Source organism: Neophocaena asiaeorientalis, unplaced genomic scaffold (assembly GCF_003031525.2).
Source record: "Neophocaena asiaeorientalis asiaeorientalis breed wild unplaced genomic scaffold, Neophocaena_asiaeorientalis_V1.1 scaffold114, whole genome shotgun sequence".
NCBI classification, from domain to species: Eukaryota; Metazoa; Chordata; class Mammalia; order Artiodactyla; family Phocoenidae; genus Neophocaena; species Neophocaena asiaeorientalis.
Window position 1 is genome coordinate 9565735 of NW_020173116.1, and position 24413 is coordinate 9590147.

Below are 24413 nucleotides of genomic sequence, written 5' to 3' on the forward strand. Positions count from 1 at the left end.
TCGGATTTTGCTTTAAGATGTCACTGACACCCTTAAAACCCTTGAATGAAAAAGCTAATTATTTCAACTCTGCTTTTATTTCTGTAACGATGATACCAAAGCAAAATCCAGAAGTCTTCAACAGGAGCACTCTGACTTCAAAGAGGGCTCGTTATCTGTACCTGCTTTGCCTGTCAGGATTTTATTCTGGTACCACTGCCACTCCAACTGGGGGTTAGCGCCAGGGCGCAGAGGTGCCCTCCCCGTGCCTCTGTTACTTGTGACGGCCACCGGCCTTCCTGTAAGGAGAGAATAAAAGCTAAGTACAGGAACACTGACACTTAAGAAATAAGACATCTCTCTTTACTTTAACTTAGGCATTAATCCCTAAAAGAGCCAAAATCTTCCAAGATTATCAGTCGCTATTGAAAAGTCCTCTATTGATGTTTCTCTGTACCCCCCAAAGTAAACTAGTTACGACAATTTTGATGCATTCATTCAACTAAAAAGCAACACTATCAGAGTTTTCTATGGTTTTTGTCTGGTTTGTTACAGTAGAAAACAGGCAACTCAGATCCTAGATTCAGACTGGCGGGGTGGGGAGAGAAAGAAAAACTAACTGTATCTAGATTTTTAATATCTCTGGTATCAGAAAAGTAAGGTAACATCTAAACTAATCTTTATTTTTACAGCAAGAAACTAATTAAATGTATATGTAGAGGAATCACAATCTGACCTACTATATAATCAAAGGTGAGTATATATAGTCCCAAAATTTTTGGTTTAGTTATAATATCTTTCATGCATCATTTCCTTATATGTGTTTGTGTTAAAAGATAACTCTAACTTTGTAAAGCAATAGCATGGATAATCCATGTGTGTGTGTGTATATATATATATAGTATATATATATACATGCATATATTTCATTGAATGCATTTGTTGTGAGGACAAAAAAAAAAAAAAAGCATTAAGAAGTCACTCATGGGCTAAAATCAACTCTTTACAGTCTGAACGCTCCTATCAGAGCCAAAGCAACCACTGCCCGTGATAAGAATAAAGCCCTAGTATTAACCCCGGCAGTTTCCATGCTTTCCTTAAGGGGAAAATTCACTCTCAGAAGACAGTACTAATAGCTATCTCTTTTGGACACAGAACTCTCAAAAATCGAGAATAAATATTTTCAAAAGTATTGACTAGGTCACAAATACCTAAAATTTCCATTAAAACAAAGACTGCACAGATGACAACATATTTTAGCAATATTCAATAATACAAAATTATCCTACAACCAAAAAGTGGGAATGTTCCCTAGCATCAGGACAGTTAATCAAGTTATTCATTCAAGAGAAAGCATAGTGACTCAAGTTGCAAAGACATATGCTACCATAAAATCTCCATTTATTGACAAAGTAATAATAAATATAGATTAAAAATATAGAAAATGCCCAAAGCAGGTCCCTATCTACATTAGCCTTAGATGTTCAGCTGAAGAGGAATATTCTTCCCTAAAGGCCTGGTCTCTACAGGGAGGACAAAACTTTTCTAATTTCCCTCTCTTTCTTGATAATGGAGTCCAGAACATTTGGAAGTAGGAATTGATTTTGCCAAGGAAAATGAGAATAAATATTCCTTAAAGAATACTTTGTGACCCCTTAGAATAAATGTCTATAACAGTATATCAGTTTTCTTAATACATAAACGAGAATACAGACCTTTGAGATCTGGTCTATTTCGTATACCCACTGATACAAAGAAGCAATCCATATCAACATGCATTATACAGCTCTGAGGTCTGGGTGAACTCAATACTGACATAGTTCCTAGAAGGAAAAACAGAATGTTCAAACCCCAAGCTAGTTTTTAATATTTAAAAAAAAATCAGGTCTAGTTAATTTTAGAAATTACATTTTTAAATGCTTACAAGCAGAATAAAGTTTAAAAAAAAATACAGATTCTATAATAGATTACTTCTATCACCTCAAGAGCAATCAAATTTCAGTTTCTTTGGCTCTAGAAATAATTCAGAGATACAAATTTAGTTTCCAAACAGAATTTAAAATCAATTGTGAAGACATCATGTTTTCCTAGTCTATATTCTAACAAGTCTTTAATTAAAAGTCTGTCTAACTGCTTATCTCCAAGTTATTTCTGCGGGCTGAATGGTTTATAAAAATGTATAAAGATGTTTTCATATATTTAGTTCCACAGACCTAAGTTACTTTAGATGATTACTATTCTATGCAGTAACAACATTCCTTGGTAAGACAGCAGTAAAAACTGCTACTGTTATTGAGTGCTCTATAAGTAGGTGTCAGGCACTGTTTTAAGAAGTTTACATGTATTAATTTATTTAAATTCTCACAACAACACTACAAGAGAAGTAAGCTTATTATCCCCATTTTGCAGATTAATAACTTGAATCATACAGCCAGTAAGAGGCTGAGCTGGAATTCAATCCCAGGCAGTCTAATTTCAGAGCCCCATAAGCCACCACACTTGTAAAAAGTGGTGATCTCATTGCTTGATTTAAGAATAACGTACTGAGGTTAATCTTCATAACAGGCTTCCAAAAACTTACATTTACTCCCCAAAATGTTGGGACAACTCTATTTACCAAATTGTGATTGTGAAAGAGTTTACCTTGTTCTCACTAGGTGCAGGGCACCGGACCTTTGATCCTATTATCTGCCTGTACTATCACTCGTGTGCCGACAGGAAACTGAGACTCAGAGAGGTGAACTCACATGCTCTGCATCGTAAGAGTGGCAGAGCCAGGATGTGGACTCAGGCTATTACCTAACTCCAAAGCCAGGGACTTCCTTGCTACCCTCTATATTCCCTCGAGAAATCATTTATAAAATAAACCTTAACAATTATAAGTCTGCTGTATAAAAGTATTATACACACAAAATGTAAACTCAAAATAATGGTTTTAAAGATTCAAGTCACACAGAATGTATATACTAAATGCCTACTGAATGCTTTCATACAACATAAAAATCTCTCATCTTACTCCCATTCATAGAACTGATCCATAACAGCTCTTTGAAACTTTCAAAATTAAACGACCTTTAGGTAACAAGGCCAAGGCATGATAAAAGGAAAATCTAATACCTATAACATTATTTTGAAATATCTCATAAATAACAAAAAGCATTTGGAATACATCAAACACAGCAAAACACAACAGAAAAAACCCACATGGAGAGGTTCTATCACATTGTGAGAGAACCATGAGCTTCTCTCTGCACCTCAGTTTCCACAGCTGTAAATTAAAGGGTAATACTAGATAATCTCTGAGATCCCGCCCCAGGGGGAACCCATGTAATCCATAAAAAGCAACTAAAACCTCAAACCAGATACCAATTTATAATGACAGGCACAGAAATACAGCCTGTTATTGTTGGTTTTGTTTTTTTTTGATGACAACTATTTAAAAAACAAAATACAATTAACCAACCTACTTATATGTGAAAATACTTAATCTCACTAAAAGCTTACCACTATACTTATAATAGCTATTGTGACAAAGTTATTTAATTATTGATAAATCATTATGACGCAAGCTTTTAAAAATGAACAGTTACTCTTACCAAACCAATTCATTCTTACAGGAGTTTAAGCACTGAATATAAAATATGTTATATTTTACAGTTCAAAACTTCAACAACTGATAAGGTCTACAGGAGGAATGAATGCTCAGAATCCCAACCTCATCACTATTTAAATTACCTAAAAATGTTCACTTAGCCACACTCAAATCTAATTTTGTAGAAAATTTTTAGTAAGAAAGCTTTCTGTCATCTGTCATACTCACTGTTACTTACATAACCTGCTATTCCTAGAGACTTCCATGTTACAAGACCTTAGTATTGACGAGAATACCAGTGACAGATTAAGAACAAAATGATCAAGCATGATTGTTTCTTAAGAAAACAATTTTAGTAAGTATCTACCTGGGTCAGTTACAACAAATGCAGACCTGCCTGCTTTCATTTTTTTTAACTTTTCCCTTCCTGGAAAGATACCACTACTTTGTCTCTGCAGGGTACTGACAAACTCAGTCAATTCGCACTTCCACGTGGAAATGTGGTGCAGTCTCGAGCGAGAGTAGAAGTCCGAGATGAAGCGGCAGGGCCTGGGTGGCACAGAGGGTGCCGCCTTGCTCGGCGAAGGGACTGAAGAAGTGCTCTTTGTGCTTGAAGGCCCCTGAACAGTGGAGTGGTGAGCACCGTTGACTCGAGCGTTGCTGTGCAAAGGTGACAGGGAGAAGGAATTAGTTCTGTGCGGATTCCGCAGAGCATCTGTGCTTCTGGTGCTTTGCTGGGACTGTTGCTCAGCGCAGTCTCTGAAGCCGCCGCCGCTCCTCTCGGCTGCTTCCTCCTCATGGGCAGGGTCGGGGGGCAGGCTGCTGGCAACACCGCTGCCCCCGGGCACCAAGCAGTCCTGTGTCTTTAAGGCACCGTTAGAGCTATGAGTGTGTCCGTTGCAAACGGCACTGCCATCTCTGGGATGCGGAATTCCGTTCTGTTTCCTTCCTGGGAAGAAGGGCTCCGGCTCCACAAAACCCAAGTCATTATCCGCAACTTCTTCATTCCAACTGTTCACTCCATTGACTCTGACTTCATTTTCCGTCTCAATCTTCTTAATTATGTGATTTCTAGGGCAGGAAAAAAATTTGTTTAAATGAACAATGTCTGACTTTCAGGCTAAAACAATTTTCATTTAAACGCTGTCTTAGTGGTACACACTTTAATATTCCCTCCACCAAATCTGAATGATTAAGCCACAAACTTTTTTTCATTATTGCTCTTCTAATAAAAGATAATTCTTTGCTAAACTGAAGGAGCAAAGAAAGGTAACTAGGAAAATTCTAGCACATTAACAGCCTTTCAGGTTTTTGTTTTTTTTTTTTAATTTCAGAGACTCACAGAGAAGAAAATAGAATTGGCTTTTTCAGACTGAAGAAAAATCCAAGAAACTGTTTTCAGTTATTTTTCCCACTATAAATTAACTGTAATCTGTAAGCTTTAAATACCCAGTTTGTAGCACTGTGCCTGGCATTTACTAGGTAGTCAGTAAGTATTTGCTAAATTAATACAATATGAATTAATTCCCGTAAAAATGGGTAAGAAACCTTATTTGAATTCTCATTCCTCTTTTTACTTTCAGTTTTATATAAGGCACCGTTCAACACATTAAATCCAATACTGCTACAATCCTGAGGCTCCTTACTTTCCCCCAGGAAATGACTGACAGACTATATTCACTAATCCATTAACAGGGTCAAACTGTTGCACAAGTAGATAAAAAGTAAAAAAAAGGTCAATGTGTATGGCTAATTCAATAAAATTCATACCTAGAAAAATGAGGATGTTCGCCCTATTGACAAGGGAATTAGCATTTCATTTCTAAGAAAAGCATTATTTAGATGCCAGGGTGGTAGGTCCAAGGCAATCTGGACCAAGTGTCCTGATGACAGGTTTATAAATGCAGTAACTATGACAAATGTTATGTTAAATTCACATCCTGGCTCTTCTAGATGTCTGCTTGGTAGTGCTCTGTAATAAAGACAAGATTCATCTGCATTCAAAAGAATCACCTAAGTAACAAAAACAAAAATCTGAATTACAAAGCAGTAATTCATTCTACTTAGAAAAGTCCACAGCATTAGTCCAAGTACAGTTCAGGCTCCACGTGAGGGTGCCACATGCAGCACCAAGGCACAGGTGAGATTACCACGGCATGACCAGGTTTAATCTAAAGTTCCTGCTCCTAACACCAACTGGGTACATTAGTCATGACAGCCTGACTGCACAGCAAACCACGCACGAGCTGGATGCGAAACAGCACCAGCCATTCCTGGGTTGGCTCTGGCTCTGGCTGACCAACTCATGGAATCTGACAGCCAAGTCTGAGTAGGTCCTGTCCTCAAAGATGATCCCACCAGTGAAAGAGGAAAAGATGACCAACGGGAAACGAGTAAGAGAGGAAGGAAGGAAAACCTCATTTGATATGTGTCAGAGAAAGTCTGGCCCTTGAGACAGAGAGCAAGGGAGCAAAAAGTCACATAAAGGAATTTCAAAGAAATTTATTAAATGCACTGAACATGCCAAAAATAAAGAACACAGAAAGCAACAAAAGTAAAGTCAGAAAAGTCTTAAATCTAGTTTTCTATGTCATAAATATTAAGGTTTTTTTACCAGCAACACACGCAACAGAAATGCACACATTGGCAGAAAACATACTGCTCATACCCATTCTTTCTGCACTACGGTGTTTCAGCCCAAACGGACATTTATAAAGCAGCTGTACTAGAAATATATCATGAGTGGATATACATTTACTAGGCAACAGCATAAATGGATCAATAATTTAAATCTAATAGGTAAATTCTTCCTAAAATCAACACAAAGAAGAATTTCAAAAAAACACACACATATGTATTTTCTTTTATTAGTGAAGAAAAAAATGAAGTTGTATATTCAGAAGCTTTTCTGATATTACTTGTACACCTTGATGGTACTAAAAGAACAAAATTAAATGTTTTAGGTAACGTGAAAAACAACTGAATACACTTATAAGTGAACCTGTAAGTTAAAGAACAAATGACAACAAAACTACAGAAGGTAGTGACACTGGATCATCCCAAGCTAATTAGACTCCTGGTCTTTTGGAAAAAATATTATCAAACTCCCAAAGCAAACAATTTAATAAATAAGGGGAAGGCTAATGATAATGAACCATGATAATGAACTACTACCTGATACACAAGTTAAGGCAACACACCAATTAACTGTGAAGCCAATTTACCCAGGATTACTGCAATTAAAGCTTAAGTCAAAATACTTTTTAAAATCAGACACATGGAATAAAGTCTAGATTCACCTCTAACTCTATGACCTTGAGGGTCATCAACTAAATTTTAATTGATATAAAATATTTACCTATTTAGAATTGTTACTGATTTAGAATTTTTCAAAAATAACCTAAAAGTGTTAACATTTTCATTACCTGTCTTTCTATGCAGTAGCACACAGCAAAACTTTAGCTGGAGTAGTTAGTTCAGTTTTTGAGAAAGCAATAGTCTATGGCAAATTACTTGTGTCAAAAATAATTACTGCCATGAAAATCCATGGAACATTTTACTTCTAATAATTTAAGATCCATTGGTTTAACATGGGAATCTAATGATAGTGGAAAAGCTTTCTTTTTTACATTTTATTTATGAAACTGTCATGATAAAAATAATTTTTAGGTAAGACATGCACTCCTGTACTTCAGCAGGATTAATATAGACGAATAGCCAGTTTTTATGTTTGTCTGTATCTTCAGCAGAGCAGGGGCCATTCTCACTGCTAAAAACCAGCTGTGTAGTCTCCCCCAACCTAGACAAACTTACACCCTGTCGTTGAGCTGTTTGGTGATGCTGCTGGGACCTGGTACAGGGTCCTCAGGTTTGCACACAGGATTAAAGTTGAGACCTTTCTGCGTGGAGGACTGCTTGCTGTACAGCTGATACGGAATGTAGGACAGGAGTCGTCCAGCTTTGATGCTAAAATAAAAAAGTAACACCAATTTAAGAGTTTAATACTTGGGGAAAAGGAGCTTCACAAAAAATGAATGTTCTCAACGACAGGAATATTTCACCAACAACATGCCATCTCTTTTCCTAGTTTATTCCTTTTCCCTTTGTTTTAGTGGTCCTAATACAACCTTACTTATTACACACTTAAGAATGAGACCTTCTGCCCATGAAAAGACAGGTCTGAAATTTTAAAAACTAGTAGCCAGCCATCTCATGTTGAGGAAAAGAAAACAGACTATAGAGTAGGATGAGAAAAACTTCAAGCACAGAGTTGGACTAGTCGATATTGTAATCGTCATGACTTTAATATTTAACCACAATCTTTCCCCCCCAAAATTCACACAGAATCATCAAGATTTTCTCAAATCCTATCTCACGTATTAAATTTTTCCAGAATAAGGGAACTGGATGAGGATTCCCAATTTCCAAGATTCATGTTAGGTCTATTAAATGTGAAAAACTGTAAAATAAAAGGACAAAATAAAGAATCTCAACTGTAAGATTAACAAATAATTTATACTATCTTATGTGTGTAAGAGTGACAGAGACAAGGCCACTTGAAGACAGAACTCTGAGAGGGCAGAAGCTATCATATATATCTATATATCGTCTTCCAAATGCTCATTATATATGCATCAAACACCACCTGTAAAAACGAGGGGAACAGCAGTATTATAATACTAGATTAACTGACACTCCCTAATGCTATTATACTTCAGAACTAAAACTGACTTGATTCAACTGAGTTTTGCTTTCTAATAAACTGAGTTACACATACGGTTACTGTATCTTTAAAAATACCATTTTCAACTCAAATTTTAAAACAGCCAACTAATATGCTTAGGCTAACATCCAAATTTTAAAACAGGCTCCTTAAGTATCAGGAAATATTTCAAAGCACATGTGTGGCTTTAAACCTAAAATATATATTAAGAAAGCCATCCTTTAATTATTTAGAAGAAAAATAATACAGTAAAATACTTTTCTTATTATCTGACAAATCCAAGAGTTTTGACATTTTTATTTTCTCAAAGCACACTCCACAGAACTTAAAAAAAAAAAAGACCAGGGGCTTCCCTGGTGGCGCAGGGGTTGAGAGTCTGCCTGCCGATGCAGGGGACATGGGTTCGTGCCCCGGTCCGGGAAGATCCCACATGCCGCAGAGTGGCTGGGCCCGTGAGCCATGGCCGCTGAGCCTGTGCTCCGCAATGGGAGAGGCCACAACAGTGAGAGGCCCGTATACCGCAAAAAAAAAAAAAAGACTGAACTGGCTTAAAACAAACAAAACCAATTTAAAATATTAAGTCAACAATTGTGAATACAGAAAAACATACTGATGATATACCCTAAAAATGAAACTATACCATATTATAGACTATGTCCTTTATGTAATTATATCAATATACAATCCCACCTAAACTGCCTTCAACTTTAGGTGGAATTACTAAATATGCTAAACTACTAATTTATGACAGTTGAGAACATACTAGTGACAACACACTTCAATTTTCATTTACCTAAATAAATTTACCATCAGGCTAAAAGTTAGTTTTATCAAGATTACAGATTACATTCAAACACTAGAACTAAAATCCTAAAATTAGACCATCTATTAATTTATTTATTCTTTTTAAAAAATTTTTATTGGAGTGCAGTTGATTTACACACAATGTTGTGTTAGTTTCAGGTGTACAGCACAGTGAATTTTACTTTATTCTTTTATCAAACTAACTTCACTTCCTTTAGCAACTGGTCTTAACTGCCTGGCTATGGACCTTTGTCTTCTTAGTTATTACCTATCTTGCCTGCTCTCCCACCCTCAGAAGCAGAGGGACTTACCCCTAACCTTAGCCTTCTGCCTCCTTCATGACACACAGCACAGCTGTAACTAAGGGCTTAGTGGAGACTGAAACTGTGCTCAATATGTCAGCTGCACATCTGAAGTAAGACCAACGTGCAATGAAGCCAGGACACGCCCCATTATCATGCTGGCTTCCCCCATCCTACTGACAGCTTGCTGGGTGACCCAGACGCTGCAGGTGCTCTCTAAACTGACCGTACCCGACTCCTAACAACAGTCACCCAGAACTTAAGGCTTACATAACTAAGTCCGTGGAGACTGATATAAAATGAGAGCCAATTTAAATACTGCAGTCTCTAATCAGACATCCTGAGATGCCCAGTAAAAGAAACTAAAGCCCAGTGCACTATAGTAACGTTAGACAAGAAATTCTTTTAATTTCAAGCCCAAACCACTATACATCTGTGTACATTCTTAATTATCCCTGCTTATCCATTTATCTATCTATAGACATATGGAGAGAAACATTATCTGACGGTATATTTTTAAAAGATCTTCTTTTACAAAGTCTCTCAGGGATTCATTTCTAACGTTTTCTAATTTCACTGTTTATCCTAAGCACAAAGGAGCTGTATTCTATATTTTCTACCATTCTTCTTACAAAAAAAAAAAAAAAACCAGAGCCGAACATCAAAACCCATATTTCAAAACCAAATGGAGCTTCACTTTACCAAAATATATTACTACATGGTTTCTTTATATACTGAGCTTTCTTCCCATGTACACTCAAAGCAGATTCTGATATATATGAAAGAGCTTACATTCTGTACAACGTATCAGGCACATACTCATCGCATGTGAGATAGTCACTTCCTTTGAGGAGTTTTAACTCTTGGTTGGTCCTATAGCCCCAGTAAAGTTATCTACAGCAGAACTCTGTTCTTTAAATCATTTCCTATTTCCTATGCTGAAAATGAATTTACACTGCCAGTAATAACCAGAATCTGGGAGATTTTGCAAAAATTAAGATACAAGAAAAGTCACTAAATTTCTATTCCAAACTTTTTATTGTAACTGTAGAAATAGCATCTTCTTTAGATGAAGCAATTCTGCACATCAAATGTTTGTATGGTTCCAGTCAACATCCCAGTCGTTCTCTATTAGAAAAACCATATCTGACACTGTATACCCATCTGCCCATCCATTCACGCATCTATCCTTCTTCCTCATTCAAAAGTGGACTTAAGGCAAGAAAGGATCTAATCATGTGCTAAGGACAAACTGAGCTGTTTTTGCCTATTATTCTACCATTAAGCAAACATTATTCTTTACGCATTCAAAATTAAAATTCGCTTTGCCACCACCTCTCCCATTACCCAAACTTTCCAACCACTCACCACGATCCCACAAGCTCAGAAAAGGAAATAACAGCTATGAACATATGTATATAACTTTTTGCCCTTTATCCTTCAGGGTCCAGATTGCTTTTTAATTTTTACTACAGATACTGAGAGAGTTAAGCTATTCATATTCATTCTTTAGCTCCTGAAGACCAAGACTCTATTTTCTAATAAATATTACCTACAACAAGTCATGGGGTGGCGGGGAGACTGAAATGTGTACTGGTTAATTGGCCAAGTAAAAATAATTTGAGAATTCTGTAGTGCTGTGAGAGAAAAAAGTAAACGACTCAAGATTAATTTTAAGTCAAATCTATACCAGAAACTAGAATCACACACATTTTCTACAAAGAATAAACTGAGGCAAGACACAAAAAAAACATAAGGGGAATGAAAAAAATCATGAGATAAAATTGCAACCAACTTTTGAGTTGAGTAAGCACTAATATTGACACTGAGTGTAATTAGAAACAAAGTTTCAGTCCATAAGAAGTATGAGATCTTCAGAGCATCACAAGTGTGTGACAAACGTGCTCACGTTACAGGTGGGAGCTTAGAAAGAAAGGACACACTGACTGGGAGCCAGTCACACCCCACGAGAAGAACCGAGCTGGCAACAACTGGACCCTCTCATCTCACAGCAGAGCCCGTGAGAATCCAACCAGAGGAGGCAGGTTCCCACGCCACTGAAGACTCAACACAAAATGAACAACAAGAACAAAATGGACTCGGAATAACTTAGGACCATGTTTTCAACTGTGCTCGGGCCCGATGAGGCAGTGAGGTGAACCACAGCAGCTTCTATAACTACTTCACACTTCAAATTTCAGTGTAAAATTGTCTGAAGAAAAGGATTAAGAGAAAAATGTGAAAATCACTAACTTCTACTATACTGTACTATATACAAACATAAGATTTACAAAGCAAAGCCTTCAGTAACATAATCTCAGACCTTAAACTAACGCACACAGGCTTCTCATTAAAGGACTCCCCTGCCTCTCAGAAGTCATGACCCCATAATCATGCCTATATTAACTCAGGTTTAATGGCACCTACACAGACACCAGGGAATTCTAATCAAAGCAAAGCAATCATCCTGCACACTTATAAGTGGTAGTCACTTTTCAAACTGCTCAAACTAAAAACAGGAAAACTAATTATAGAAGAGAATATCATGTATGATCCATTAAACGGCTAATATAATGTTCAAATTTTTAAGTATAATAAAATCTCATTAAAACACTGCTGAGAAGGAGAAAAGATGAAGAAGACTGGGATTAGAGTGTGAAAGAAAACAGCACTGTGATTTAACGTGGAGGAGCCCATGCTTATGACATCGTAGACACAGGGCATTTATTTCATATATTAGGGTACAGCCCAGACTGAACCATTTCCACATGGGCCAACTCACCTATAACAATTTAATTAAATGGCAAAGAGCAGACCCAAATACGAGTCAGAAAATCTGGGTTCTGAATTCTTGGGCAAATCAGTTAACCGCATTAGCCCTGCCTTCTCATATACAACATAAAGCAAATAAGCCACATAACCATGATTCCAAAGTCACTTCAGGGGCTTCCCTGGTGGCACAGTGGTTGAGAGTCCGCCTGCCGATGCAGGGGACGCGGGTTCGTGCCCCGGTCCGGGAAGATCCCACATGCTGCAGAGCGGCTAGGCCCGTGAGCCATGGCCGCTGACCTTGCGCGTCCGGAGCCTGTGCTCCGCAATGGGAGAGGCCGCAATGGTGAGAGGCCCGCGTACCGCAAAAAAAAAAGAAAAAAACAAAGTCACTTCAGTTACTTAAAAACAGATAATTAAGCCTGACTTCAAACTAAAATAAAATCCATTAAGGTGTATTTTATAACTTGTAACTGTCTCAGGTGCATTTTTTATTGTATTATCTGTCTAGCAGCATTCAGCACAAGAAAGAAGAGCAGGTAAAAAGAAAGAGCTGTAATGAAGACCACCATTTTCTAAGCAAGTCAAGTCCCACCCAGCAAGAGCTCTTTTCACCACCGCTTTCCTTACCCATGGATCTCCCCCACCCCCTCCAAAGCCAAAGTAATATCCCCAGATCAAAATCCTTGCCCCGGCACAATGAAAGGATCGTCTTTAAGTGACAACACACAGTTACACTCTGGAATGATACTAACTTCTTATACTGAAAACTTCACAATTTACTTTTAAGAAGACACACAGCTAAAAGCTAGGTTCATTAATCCTATATAATGAATGGACAGTGGCTGGGTCCTGGGAACATAGCACAAAGATGTTCTAGGGATGGACCTTCAACTTAATCTGCCAAGGCTTAAAAAACCCTAATCTATAAGAATATTTGGCTTTCCGGAAGACAAATGCACTTTGACCTTTTGGAATTTATTTTCTGATACTCGGTGATGTTTATAGAATAAAAATAAAATAACAACAGTAGCTTCTTACATCTTATGCCTCTACAATGTACAAGGCATTGTGCTAGGTAGTTTGCACAAATTATTCCTAGTTGTCACATAACCACAGCGGGTAGACAGCAGCCTTCTTTTACAAATGAGGAAACAAGGTTCAGAATGGCTGCGTAACTATTCCCATTACACAAGATCACAGGGACCCTGAATTGCTGAGTTGGGATGTGAACCCAGGTATGTCTCCAGAGCCCAAGCACAGCCTTTCCACTATAATACGTTGCCTCTCACGAGTCTATGCTATGTCTGCTATACAGAGGAACAGAACAATTCTAATTAGTTTTTAAAAAAATTTTTGGTCGTGCCACGTGGCATGTGGGTTCTTAGTTCCCCAACCAGGGATCGGAACCACACTCCCTGCACTGGGAGCATGGAATCTTAACCACTGGACCGCCAGGGAAGTCCCGAAACCTAACAATTCGAAATCTACTGAATAAATTAATGGAAGGTGTCAGAATTAATGAAATATAGGATAAGAAAAAAGCTCGGCAGTTGACTTAAAAAAACATAATTTCTAAGTTTGTTTCATTAACACACCATTATACAGTCTGACCATTCTCTCATATACTGATTACAATCTATTCATAAAATTATGATTTTAACTTTCATAAATCTAGCAATCACTCATATGTATTATATATGAATCACTCAAGTTCTGGCTCATCACCAAGGTTCTAGATGACATATTTAACCTTAGGAAGTTAGTATGAATGGCCAGCACTGATTTACAACACACCAATTCCAAACCAACAGCCAAGGAGCCACACTAACTGAAAAGCAGGTACTAATAATACTGCAAACTGCCGCCCACTCCTAGTATTCCGGGTGCACGTTACCCTGATCTTCCTTCTTCCCCCATAGCATGTACTGACTTTTAACATATGACATAAATTTACTCATATACTGTTTATTATCTGTTTCCCCTTATAAAATGTAAGCTCCAAGAGATAGGGGAGGGACTCTGTTTTGCTCACTGATGTATTTCCCAAGTACACAGAACACTGCCTACTCATAACAGGTGCACAAATATTTGCTGAGTGAACAGCATGCTTTGTCAACCCCTCCCATCGCTGCTTCCTGCCACTCACTTGAGTCATCTCCCTTAATTCCTGGGAGCTGACGTTGCAAGAACACTAACGTCAAACCCCAGGCCACCCGAATCATCACGCGAGGCTAAGGAGCACAGTGGTGTTTCTTAAGACATGGATTACTCTCCACCCTTAAGAGGCAATACAAGTTAGATAAGGGTTTATAACAGAAAAAGTATTCCAATTTTTAAAACTCATTAATTTAATTAAAAATTAAACTTACCTTTCCACAATCCATTCTGGTCGAATTACTTTTTCTCCCTTTAACTCTTTAATTTTGGCATTAGGAAGATTTGTGGCAATGATGTGTGTTGTTTTGGATCTGGAATAATACACATGATATTGGCCTCCATGCAACATCATTAGCTTTCTCAATTCCTCAGCAGATGGATCTGTAAAATTAATAATAAAACATGTTAAAAGTTTTACATTAAGAAAGTAGAGCCCTAGCTGAACGATCCCTTAAACAGGATGATTTAAAGAACGTATCACTGGTACACCTTCTCCTTGGCTGTGTTGCCAGTAAGCAAAGTTGGGAGGAAAATCACAAAGTGATAGAGCTATTTTGCCTTAGCACATCCGACTATCCTGGCTGCTAAAGGCACAGTCAACCAACACAAAAACATCTACTGCCAAGCAATGCCCAGAAAAGCAGATAGGCACCTCGAGTAATGAATTAAATACTGATGAGAGCAAATATTTAAAAAATTTCAACCACATTTAGCTATATTGACCTTGACATTTTTATCTTATGTTTAAAAATACTTACTATGAGCACACTTACTGTAGAGCTTATTAGACTTTACTCCTGTGAAGCTTAATAACTTAAACTTTTATTTAAAAAATATAAGGGCTTCCCTGGTGGCACAGTTGTTAAGAATCTGCCTGTCAATGCAGGGGACACGGGTTCGAGCCCTGGTCTGGGAAGATCCCACATGCCGCAGAGCAACTAAGCCCGTGCGCCACAACTACTGAGCCTGTGCTCTAGAGCCCGCGTGCCACAACTACTGAAGCCCACACACCTAGAGCCCGTGCTCCACACAAGAGAAGCCACCGCAATGAGAAGCCCACACACCGCAATGAAGAGTAGCCCCCTCTCGCTGCAACCAGAGAAAGCCCGCATGCAGCAACAAAGACCCAACACAGCCATAAACAAACAAACAAACAAACAAATAAATAAATGTTTCTTTCAAAATGTGTAAAAAGATGATTGGCTTAAAAAAATTTTTTTAAATAAATAAAATAAAAAATATAAGAAAAGTTAAAAAAATTTTACTCCGTTTCCTAATACGAACTTGTATCAAAGCCAAAAAATAAAGTTAACCAAAACAAAATAAGAATTGCAGACCAAGAAGCACTGTTTTTTCCCCCAATTTTGTTTCAGATTATTTTATTCTTAATAAAACTATAGAAAAATATCTTAACCAAGAATCAATGTGGTTTATGCTTTCCTATAAAAAAATGTCTGACTCACTAAAGTTACGTTATGACAGGCATTACTAGTATCACATGAAACTAATTATTTTCAATAGCTTCTCTATTTCTTTCACCTATTAATCTAAGGGAAACTCTGTACCACACTTCTCCTAGCAACAGCTGTACCTGGGGGTGAGGCTGGGGGTGGCCTCCACAGGAGACTTGTGTATCTACTTTGTTATTCAAGCAACAGATTTTCTTTAAACACAAATGATACAGGACCAAGTATTTAAATAAGTACTTTTATTATAATAACTATCTAATTCAGTGAGTTTTGGTCTTTAGAAGAAGAAATACGTTCCCTCTATACCGATTTTGGTAAGAGTTTTTATCATGAACAGATGTTGAATTTTATCGAACACTTTTTCTGCATCTATTGAGATGCTCACGTGGTTTTTGACTTTTCTTTTGTTAATGGGGTGTATCACACTGACTGACTGATTTGTGTATGGTGAACCATCCTTGTGACGCTGTGATGAATCCAACTTGGTCATGGTATATGATCTGTTGTGTTGTTGGATTCGGTCTGCTAATATTTTGTTGAGAATTTCTGCATCTATATTCATTAAAGACATTGGCCTGTAGTTTTCATTTCTCCAAAGAAGACATAGAGATGGCCAACAGACACATGAAAAGATGCTCATCATCACTAATTATTAGAGAAATGAAATGAAAATCAAAACTACCATGAGGTACCACCTCACACCAGTCAGAATGGCCATCGTCAGAAAATCTACAAACAATAAATGTTGGAGAGGATGTGGAGAAAAGAGAACCCTCTTACACTGTTGGTGGGAATGTAAATTGGTGTAGCCGCTACGGAGAACAGTATGGAGGTTCCTCAAAAAACTAAACATAGAGTTGCCATATGATCCAGCAATCCCACTCCTGGGCACATACCCAGACAAAACTATAATTCAAAAAGATACATGCACCCCTATGTTCACAGCAGCACTATTTACAAAGCCAAGACATGGAAACAACCTAAATGTCCATCAACAGAGGAATGGATAAAGAGATGTGGTATACAAACACACACACACACACACACACACACACACACACACACACACACACAGGGGAATATTACTCAACCATAAAAAAGAACAAAATAATGCCACTTGCAGCAGCATGGATGGACCTAGAGATTATCGTACTAAGCAAAGTAAATCAGAAAGAGAAAGATAAATATCATATAATATCACTTTATGTGGAATTTAAAACACAACACAAATGAACACATCTTAAAAACAGGAACAAACTCACAGACACAGAGAACAGACTTGTTGTTGCCAAGGGGGAGGGGGGTTGGGGAAGGAAAGATTGGGAGCTTGCAATTGCAAACCAGTATATATAGGATGAATAAACAACAAGGTCCTACTATATAGCACAAGAAACTGTATTCAATATGCTGTGATAAACCAAAATGGAAGAAAATATATATAACGGAGTCACTTTGCTGTATAGGAAAAATTAAAACAACATTGTAAATCAACTATACTTCAATAAAATATATTTACAAACTGAAGAAGCAAGCAAGCTAACAAAGCACATACAGACGTGCCAGGTTTGATTACTTCTTGTTAAATGCTTACAGCGTAGAATTCATCTGTTGTTACTGACCGCACCTACTGGAGATGCTCAGTAAAAATATGTTAACCACATATGCAAGCCACATATATAAGTTTTTCTAATTGCCTCATTAAAAATAGTAAAAAATTAATTTTAATGTTTTTATTTAACTCAATAAATCCAAAATATTATCATTTCAGCATGTAATCAATATATAAAATTGGGATATCTCACACTCTTTTTCTCATACTTAGTCTCCAGAATACAGTATATATTTTGCATTTACAACACACCTCTATTTAGACTAGTCATATTTCAAATGCTTATTAACACACATGGCTAGTGGCTACCAAATTGGATAGCGCACTGGAAAGAGAAATGAAAACAACTTTCAAACAAAATTAATTCAAAATTCATAATTGAAGGTTTTCAGGGGCTAGGGATCACGAAAACTAAACTAGAGCATCATAATGACTTCACATACAATAGTGGAAACTGACCATCTGGCCAGTCAGGAATCTACAGTTTACTTTCTTTCTCTCCCTAAGATTAAAGCATTTGCTGATAAACAAAACTGATAAACCTCTAGCCAGACTCAACAAGAATAAAAGAGAGAGGGCTTCCCTGGTGGCGCAGTGGTCGAGAGTCCGCCTGCCGATGCAGGGGACACGGGTTCGTGCCCCGCTCCGGGAAGATCCCACATGCCGCGGAGCGGCTGGGCCCATGAGTCATGGCTGCTGAGCCTGTGCGTCTGGAGCCTGTGCTCCGCAGCGGGAGAGGCCACAACAGTTAGAGGCCCACGTACCGCAAAAAAATAAAATAAAATAAAAAAATAAAGATGCTCAACATTACTAATCATGAGAGAAACACAAATCAAAATCCCAATGGAACATCCTTTTAAACCAAAATTCTTAGCTCCTCAGCATCCTGAATGAGGTTTTTACAAAGGAGACCAACTTCAGACAAAAGAGGACTGTAACACGGCAACATTTTCAAGTTTTAATAGATCTAAAAACAGGTTCTAAAACGCATCTTATAGGTTGAACAACACATACACCTTTCTTTTCTATGTTACATGTATCCTTTCTTGACAAAACACAAGATACATCAAAGAACATGGATCAACAAGAAAATAAGTTTTACTTAAACTGTATTTCTTACTGAATAGGACTGTGCAATTTTTAAAACTTACAGGTATCTTGGAAAGAAAGCTTTGCAAATCTCTAACACTCATGGTCCATAATACTCCTACTGCTAATTTTACAGAACATTCTTCGAGAATATTCTGTATGCAATCAAATTTTAGCATTAACTAAAACCAACCACAGAAAGTAAGAGACAGGCAAGCACAGAAAAGGTAAAAGGCACATATTAAACACTGGACCACGATTTAGGCCTAAAGCTCCACATGTGAAATTCCACCACAGCAAACGCCATCACATAACATCAGAACAGCCACTGAAGACCACTGTGACGTCTCTGGACACAGCTTATAAAAGAGTTTTGCTCATCTGGTTAAAACACATTCTATAAACAAAGTTTTAAAATCTTGTGCAAAAGCTTTCCTTGATAGATCTCTATTGAGAAAACAGTCATCATGTGTACCGTTTCATCCTGCATGTCCAAAGAACTTGATTAAATCTTGGCTGTGTCACATACATGCTAGACAGAAGTAAGCCAATGGCTGCTTATACCTCCTTTGGTCTTACAGTAGTCAATATCTTTCATTATTTCATTTGAGTCTCACGATCCTATAAATTAGATAATTTAGCACAGTTCACTGATGAGGAAAATTCGATGACTTGTACACAATCACCGAGCTGTTGTGCAGACCCCTTTGTCTTCTGACCCCGGCCGACACTCTTTCTCCAGTAGCCATGCCTACTCTCTTTTCTCCTCTCCTCCCTAAGTACAGCAGACTTACAAAATTCAACTAAAAGCCACATACACTCTACCAAGTAAAAAGCAAAGAAACGTCTCAAAAGCCTAAAGAACACATTTTTGAGTACCTAACAGGTGCAAATACCTATCAGACACAGGCAAAATTACAGGGGGTGGTAGAAATTAATACAGTAAGTCTCTCCCATGTAGGAGGTTAAATTCCTACATCCCTGGATTCACACCATCAGTCTCACAGGAAACAGGAGGAGATGCTATGTATATATTCGTGGAAAATAATTCCTGGAAGGTATCCATTTCAAAAAATTAGATTAGAGCATTAAATGGACTCTTTTCCTAAATCACCATATTCACATGCTCAGAAAATTATCAATGTTAAGGTTACGTTTTCAAACAAATCCCTACCACTTCAGATATAAGTCTGTTATACTTGTATATCCCCTTGTTTCATTTTGCAAATCATACCTAAGCCTGCCCTGCTTTTCCACAAACTTCAGCAGTGCCAAAGTCACCAGACCTGGTCTCTTATCCACCTACTGAAAAAAGCAGAAAATTACCAGAACGTCTCTTTCCATATTCACTGTCCTGATCCAACTCCACAGAAGAGCAATTACAGCTCCCTAGATTTGAAGCACTAGCTCACCTGGAGAGCTTTCATCAAAATAAACATGCCCAGGGCCTATTTCCCAGAGATTACAATTCAGTTAAGCCTAGAGTGTGGCCCATTTCTTATTTAAAAACTACCCATTTGGGCTTCCCTGGTGGCGCAGTGGCTGAGAGTCTGCCTGCTGATGCAGGGGGATGCAGGGGACACGGGTTCGTGCCCCGGTCCGGGAGGATCCCACATACCGCAGAGCGGCTGGGCCCGTGAGCCATGGCCGCTGAGCCTGCGCGTCCAGAGCCTGTGCTCCGCAACGGGAGAGGCCACAACCGTGAGAAGCCCGCGTACCAAAAAAAAACACAACAAAAAACTACCCATTTAAGAAAACTAAGTTGAATTAGCGTATGAGTGAACACATTTTAACAGTCAAACATCAAACACATTTTGTGTTTAATGTACAAACACAGAACTCTGCTATTCATTCGTAGGCTCAACTAACATTTATTGAGAATCTTACAATGTGCCGGGCAAGCTTCTAGGCCCTGGCACTCTCGGCTGTGCTCCACAGCACTTTTATTTCACTGAGCAGACAGAAAGTAAGCCAGATAAATACGAGTTCAGGAGAAAATAAATTCTATGAAGAGAAATGAAGCTGGATAAGGGATTAGAAAACAACTGCGGGGCAAGATACATGTATTTTACATAAGGCTGGGTCAGGGAAAGTCTCCTGGAGAAGGCAACATCTGACAGAGCTCGGAGGGATGAAGCCCTGGAGGAGGAGCTAATGGAGGCCCCGCAGTGTTCTCTCTGATCCACATCCGGCCAGCGGCACCACACACAACGGGCTCTCGGACTCCCCCAAACTCAGCACATAAGTAAGACCTGGCAATACAAGACAAAACTCAGGTGTCAAAAGTAAATGTTTCTAGCAATAATGCTATGAAATGTATATTCTGTGGACCAGTTTAAGGAAGGAGGCAAATCTAATTTAACTGGGTCTTAATGCATGAATATGACTCCAGTTCACAGAAGTGAGGGAAGCAAGAGCACAAACAGCAGCACAGGAAAGAGGAAGTACAAAGACAAATCTCAAATATCAGAATAATCCTGCTGACCAAAATGAGAGAATATAAAGGTGAAAATGGAGGTCAGGGTTAGGACAAGAATGCCCTTACCCATTTTCGTCTAAAAAACACCTTATTTATCCAAGACCAGTTCAAAAAGTCAGTTCTTCTATGAAGTAATCACTCTAACCCTCAAAGGCAATTACTTCTATGTTGCCACCCACTTGGCTCTGTTCACGTCTAATGCCCAGAGATTACTTTGTCACAAAATCCACATTCTCCATCACTGTCATCTCTGTTCAAACATAGTACCTAACACACAAGCAGCATACAAAATATATTCATTGAATTAATTAACACAGAGTAAAATGGGATGAAAGGTCCAAAGATTGGAAAACTTAACAGAGTAAAGATGTCAATTCTCCCTAAATTGAGATATAGGATTAATTTAATTCCTATCAAAATTTCAGCAAGGTATCTATTTTGTAGACACAGAAAAGCTTCTTCTAAAGTTTATGTGGAAAAGCACAGGTCCTAGAAAATAGCTAAAACAACCTTTCCAAAGAAGAATTAAATGGCAATGATCACTGTACCCAGTATTATGGCTTACTATATAGTACAGAGGTACAGTAATCAAGACCATGTGGTACTGGTGAAAAGACAGACACATGTGTCAATGGAATAGAACATGGAACCCAGAAATATACCCACCCAAATATGTCCAACTGATTTTTGGGCAAAGTACACAAGTAATCCAATGCAGGAAGAATGGCCTTCTCAACAAATGGTGCTAGCAAGTGGATATCCACAGGCCACAAACAACAAACAAAAATATTCAAATGGACCATGAACTTAAAAATTAAACTTATAAAATTTTTATAAAAAATAGGAGAAAATCTTTGGGATCTAGTACTAAGCAAAGACTTTTGACTTGAAAGTACAATCCATAAAAGGAAAGACTGATAAACTGGACCCCAACAAAATTAAAAACTTTTGTTCTGCAAAAGACCATGTGAAGAGGGTGAAAGACAAACCACAGACTGGGAGATAATACCTGCAAACCACACATCTGACAAGGAGTAGTATCTAGAATTATATAAAGAACTCTCGAAATTCAACAGTAAAAAACCAAACAATTCAATTGGAAAACAGGCAAAGGACATGTACAGACATTTCACTGAAGAGGATCTACAGGTGGCAAATAAATACAGGAAAGGATATTCAACATCTTTAGCCATCAGGCAAATGCAAATTAAAACCGCCAGGAGATACCACTACACATGTATTAGAATACCTAAATTAAAACAAACAAAAAACCCAACCTGTCTGTACAAAATGCTGGTGGGGATGTGGAGCGACTGGAATACAAATTAAAACCACAAAGAGATTATTACTACATACCTATTAAATTTTTAAAATAAAAATCACTAAATGCTAGCAAGGACACAGAAAGTGGATCACTCATAAATTGCTAGCGGGAATGTAAATAGTACAGCCACTGGGAAACAGTTTTGCAGTTTCTTAGAAAAAAACGAAACATGCAACTACTATATAACCCAGCAATTGCACTCTTTATGTTCACACAAAAAACTGTACACACGTGTTCACAGCCAAAAAGAGGAAATAACCCAGAAGTTCTTAAATGGGTGAACAGTTCAACTGTGGAGCATCCATACCATGGAATAAAAATGAAAAAACTACTGATACACACAACAACTTGGATGACTCTCCAGCGTATTATGCTGAGTAAAAAAGCCAATCCCAGAAGGTTATATATTGTATCTTCTATTTACGTAACATTCTTGAAATGAAAAAAGTAGAGGAATGGAGGCCAGACTAGTAGCTGCCAGGCTGAGAGCAGAAGGGAGTCGGTATGGCTCCACAAGGGAGGCAGGAAGGATCCTTGTGTGAAAAGGTTCTGTGTCTTGACCGTATCAATGTCGGTTTCCTGGTTGATACAGCACCACCTTCTAGAGCAGCGGTCCCCAACCTTTCTGGCATCAGGGACTGGTTTTGTGGAAGACGGTTTTTCCACGGAGGGGTGGGCTGGGGGGTGGTCCGGGCGGTAATGTGAGCAATGGGGAGCGGCAGACAAAGCTTCACTCACGCACCAGCCACTCACCTCCTGCTGTGCAGCCCGGTTCCTAACAGGCTGTGGACGGGTATCGGTCTGGGGCCCCGGAAGCTGGGGACCCCCGTTCTACAAGATGTTACATTGGGGGAAACTGGGCAAAGGTTCATGGTCTCTATTTTTTCTGCATGTGGTTCTACAGTCAAAATTTTTTTTTAATTAAAAAAATGAGATAGAAGGCAAAGAAGTTATTAACCTTCGAAAGGAAAAGATGCTGTCTGGGAGAAAAAGAGATGAGAGAATGGGTTAACAGAGGCAGAGTAGCCAGAAGATGGGGGAATCTTATCTCTAAACTCAAGTTCAAAGCTAATTGTGTTGGAAGGGATGTGGGTTACCAAAGAGAAGTTCAGATGGCAGAACTAGGAGCTTTAAAGGAATTAAGAAGACTTGGAACATCAGTTCAAGTCTATGGGGAGCATGAGTAAGAACCAACAACAACACAGGATTCCCTACTTGTCTCACTGCATCTAACGCACTATTCTTTTCATGCTGATTTATCACAGAGACTGTCAGATTCTATTTTATCTATAAAGTAGTCACTAAAAGTGAAAATTTTTCTAAAAAACTGTAGCACCACAACTTGCACGTCCCTATGAAATTCAACATAAAGGAACTTTACTTAGGGCTTCCCTGGTGGCACAGTGGTTGAGAGTCCGCCTGCCGATGCAGGGGACAGGGTTCGTGCCCCGGTCCGGGAAGATCCCACATGCCGCGGAGCGGCTGGGCCCGTGAGCCATGGCCGCTGAGCCTGCGCGTCCGGAGCCTGTGCTCCGCCACGGGAGAGGCCACAGCAGTGAGAGGCCCGCGTACCACAAAGGAAAAAAAAAAAGGAACTTTAAAGAATTGCAATGTAACCCTAACAGTAACAAGAATAAAAATTAACTCTATCTTAAAGAAAAGGATAATAGGTCCAAAAGAGAAAATGTCTTACAGTCACATAAAAATTAGTGATGAAAGTAAATTAGAATTCCAGATTCTCAACCATGGTAATGATTACTACAATATTCATTTTTTTCTCCCTCACACAAAGAATCTTTTTTTCTTCCTCTTATGTAAATAAGGGTGCCCTCGAAAACTGGGGACTTCCAAAACTTGCTGATGTAACAAGCAATGTTTATTTCTTAACACCTTTAGTCTTTTATAATGCATCTCAGGAAGGTCTGTGGAGCTTGAACGTTCTAAGATGCCTAAGTAGAAAAGGTGCATGTGAATTTTCCCAAAGTTGCACCACCATTCGTTTTGAGATAACATTCTTAGACTAAATTGTCAATCACGCCTGCTAAAACTCAACCAGGCAACTGTATCAGCCAAATTAAAACTTAACTTTAATCAACAAGTACCCCCTGAGTGGT

The 24413-nt window shown here is 38.3% G+C and overlaps 1 protein-coding gene across 6 annotated transcripts in view; it reads right to left on the bottom strand.

The window, feature by feature from the left end:
- Positions 1–24413, bottom strand: part of REV1 (REV1 DNA directed polymerase) — a 73626-nt gene that overhangs the window by 31483 nt on the left and 17730 nt on the right. For 4 of the 6 annotated variants that reach the window (XR_003003095.1, XM_024743725.1, XM_024743723.1 and 1 more), the window contains 5 exons: positions 14542–14710; positions 7385–7537; positions 3939–4642; positions 1695–1802; positions 162–278 (listed from right to left, as the gene is read on the bottom strand). Coding sequence is in view for 3 of the 6 variants with exons in the window: in XM_024743725.1 (XP_024599493.1) it covers positions 162–278; positions 1695–1802; positions 3939–4642; positions 7385–7537; positions 14542–14710 (1251 nt within the window). In the remaining 3 variants the exon portion in view is untranslated. Of the gene's footprint in view, positions 1–161; positions 279–1694; positions 1803–3938; positions 4643–7384; positions 7538–14541; positions 14711–24413 lie in introns of those variants that run through there. The other 2 variants (XM_024743727.1, XM_024743726.1) reach the window with 1 other exon arrangement.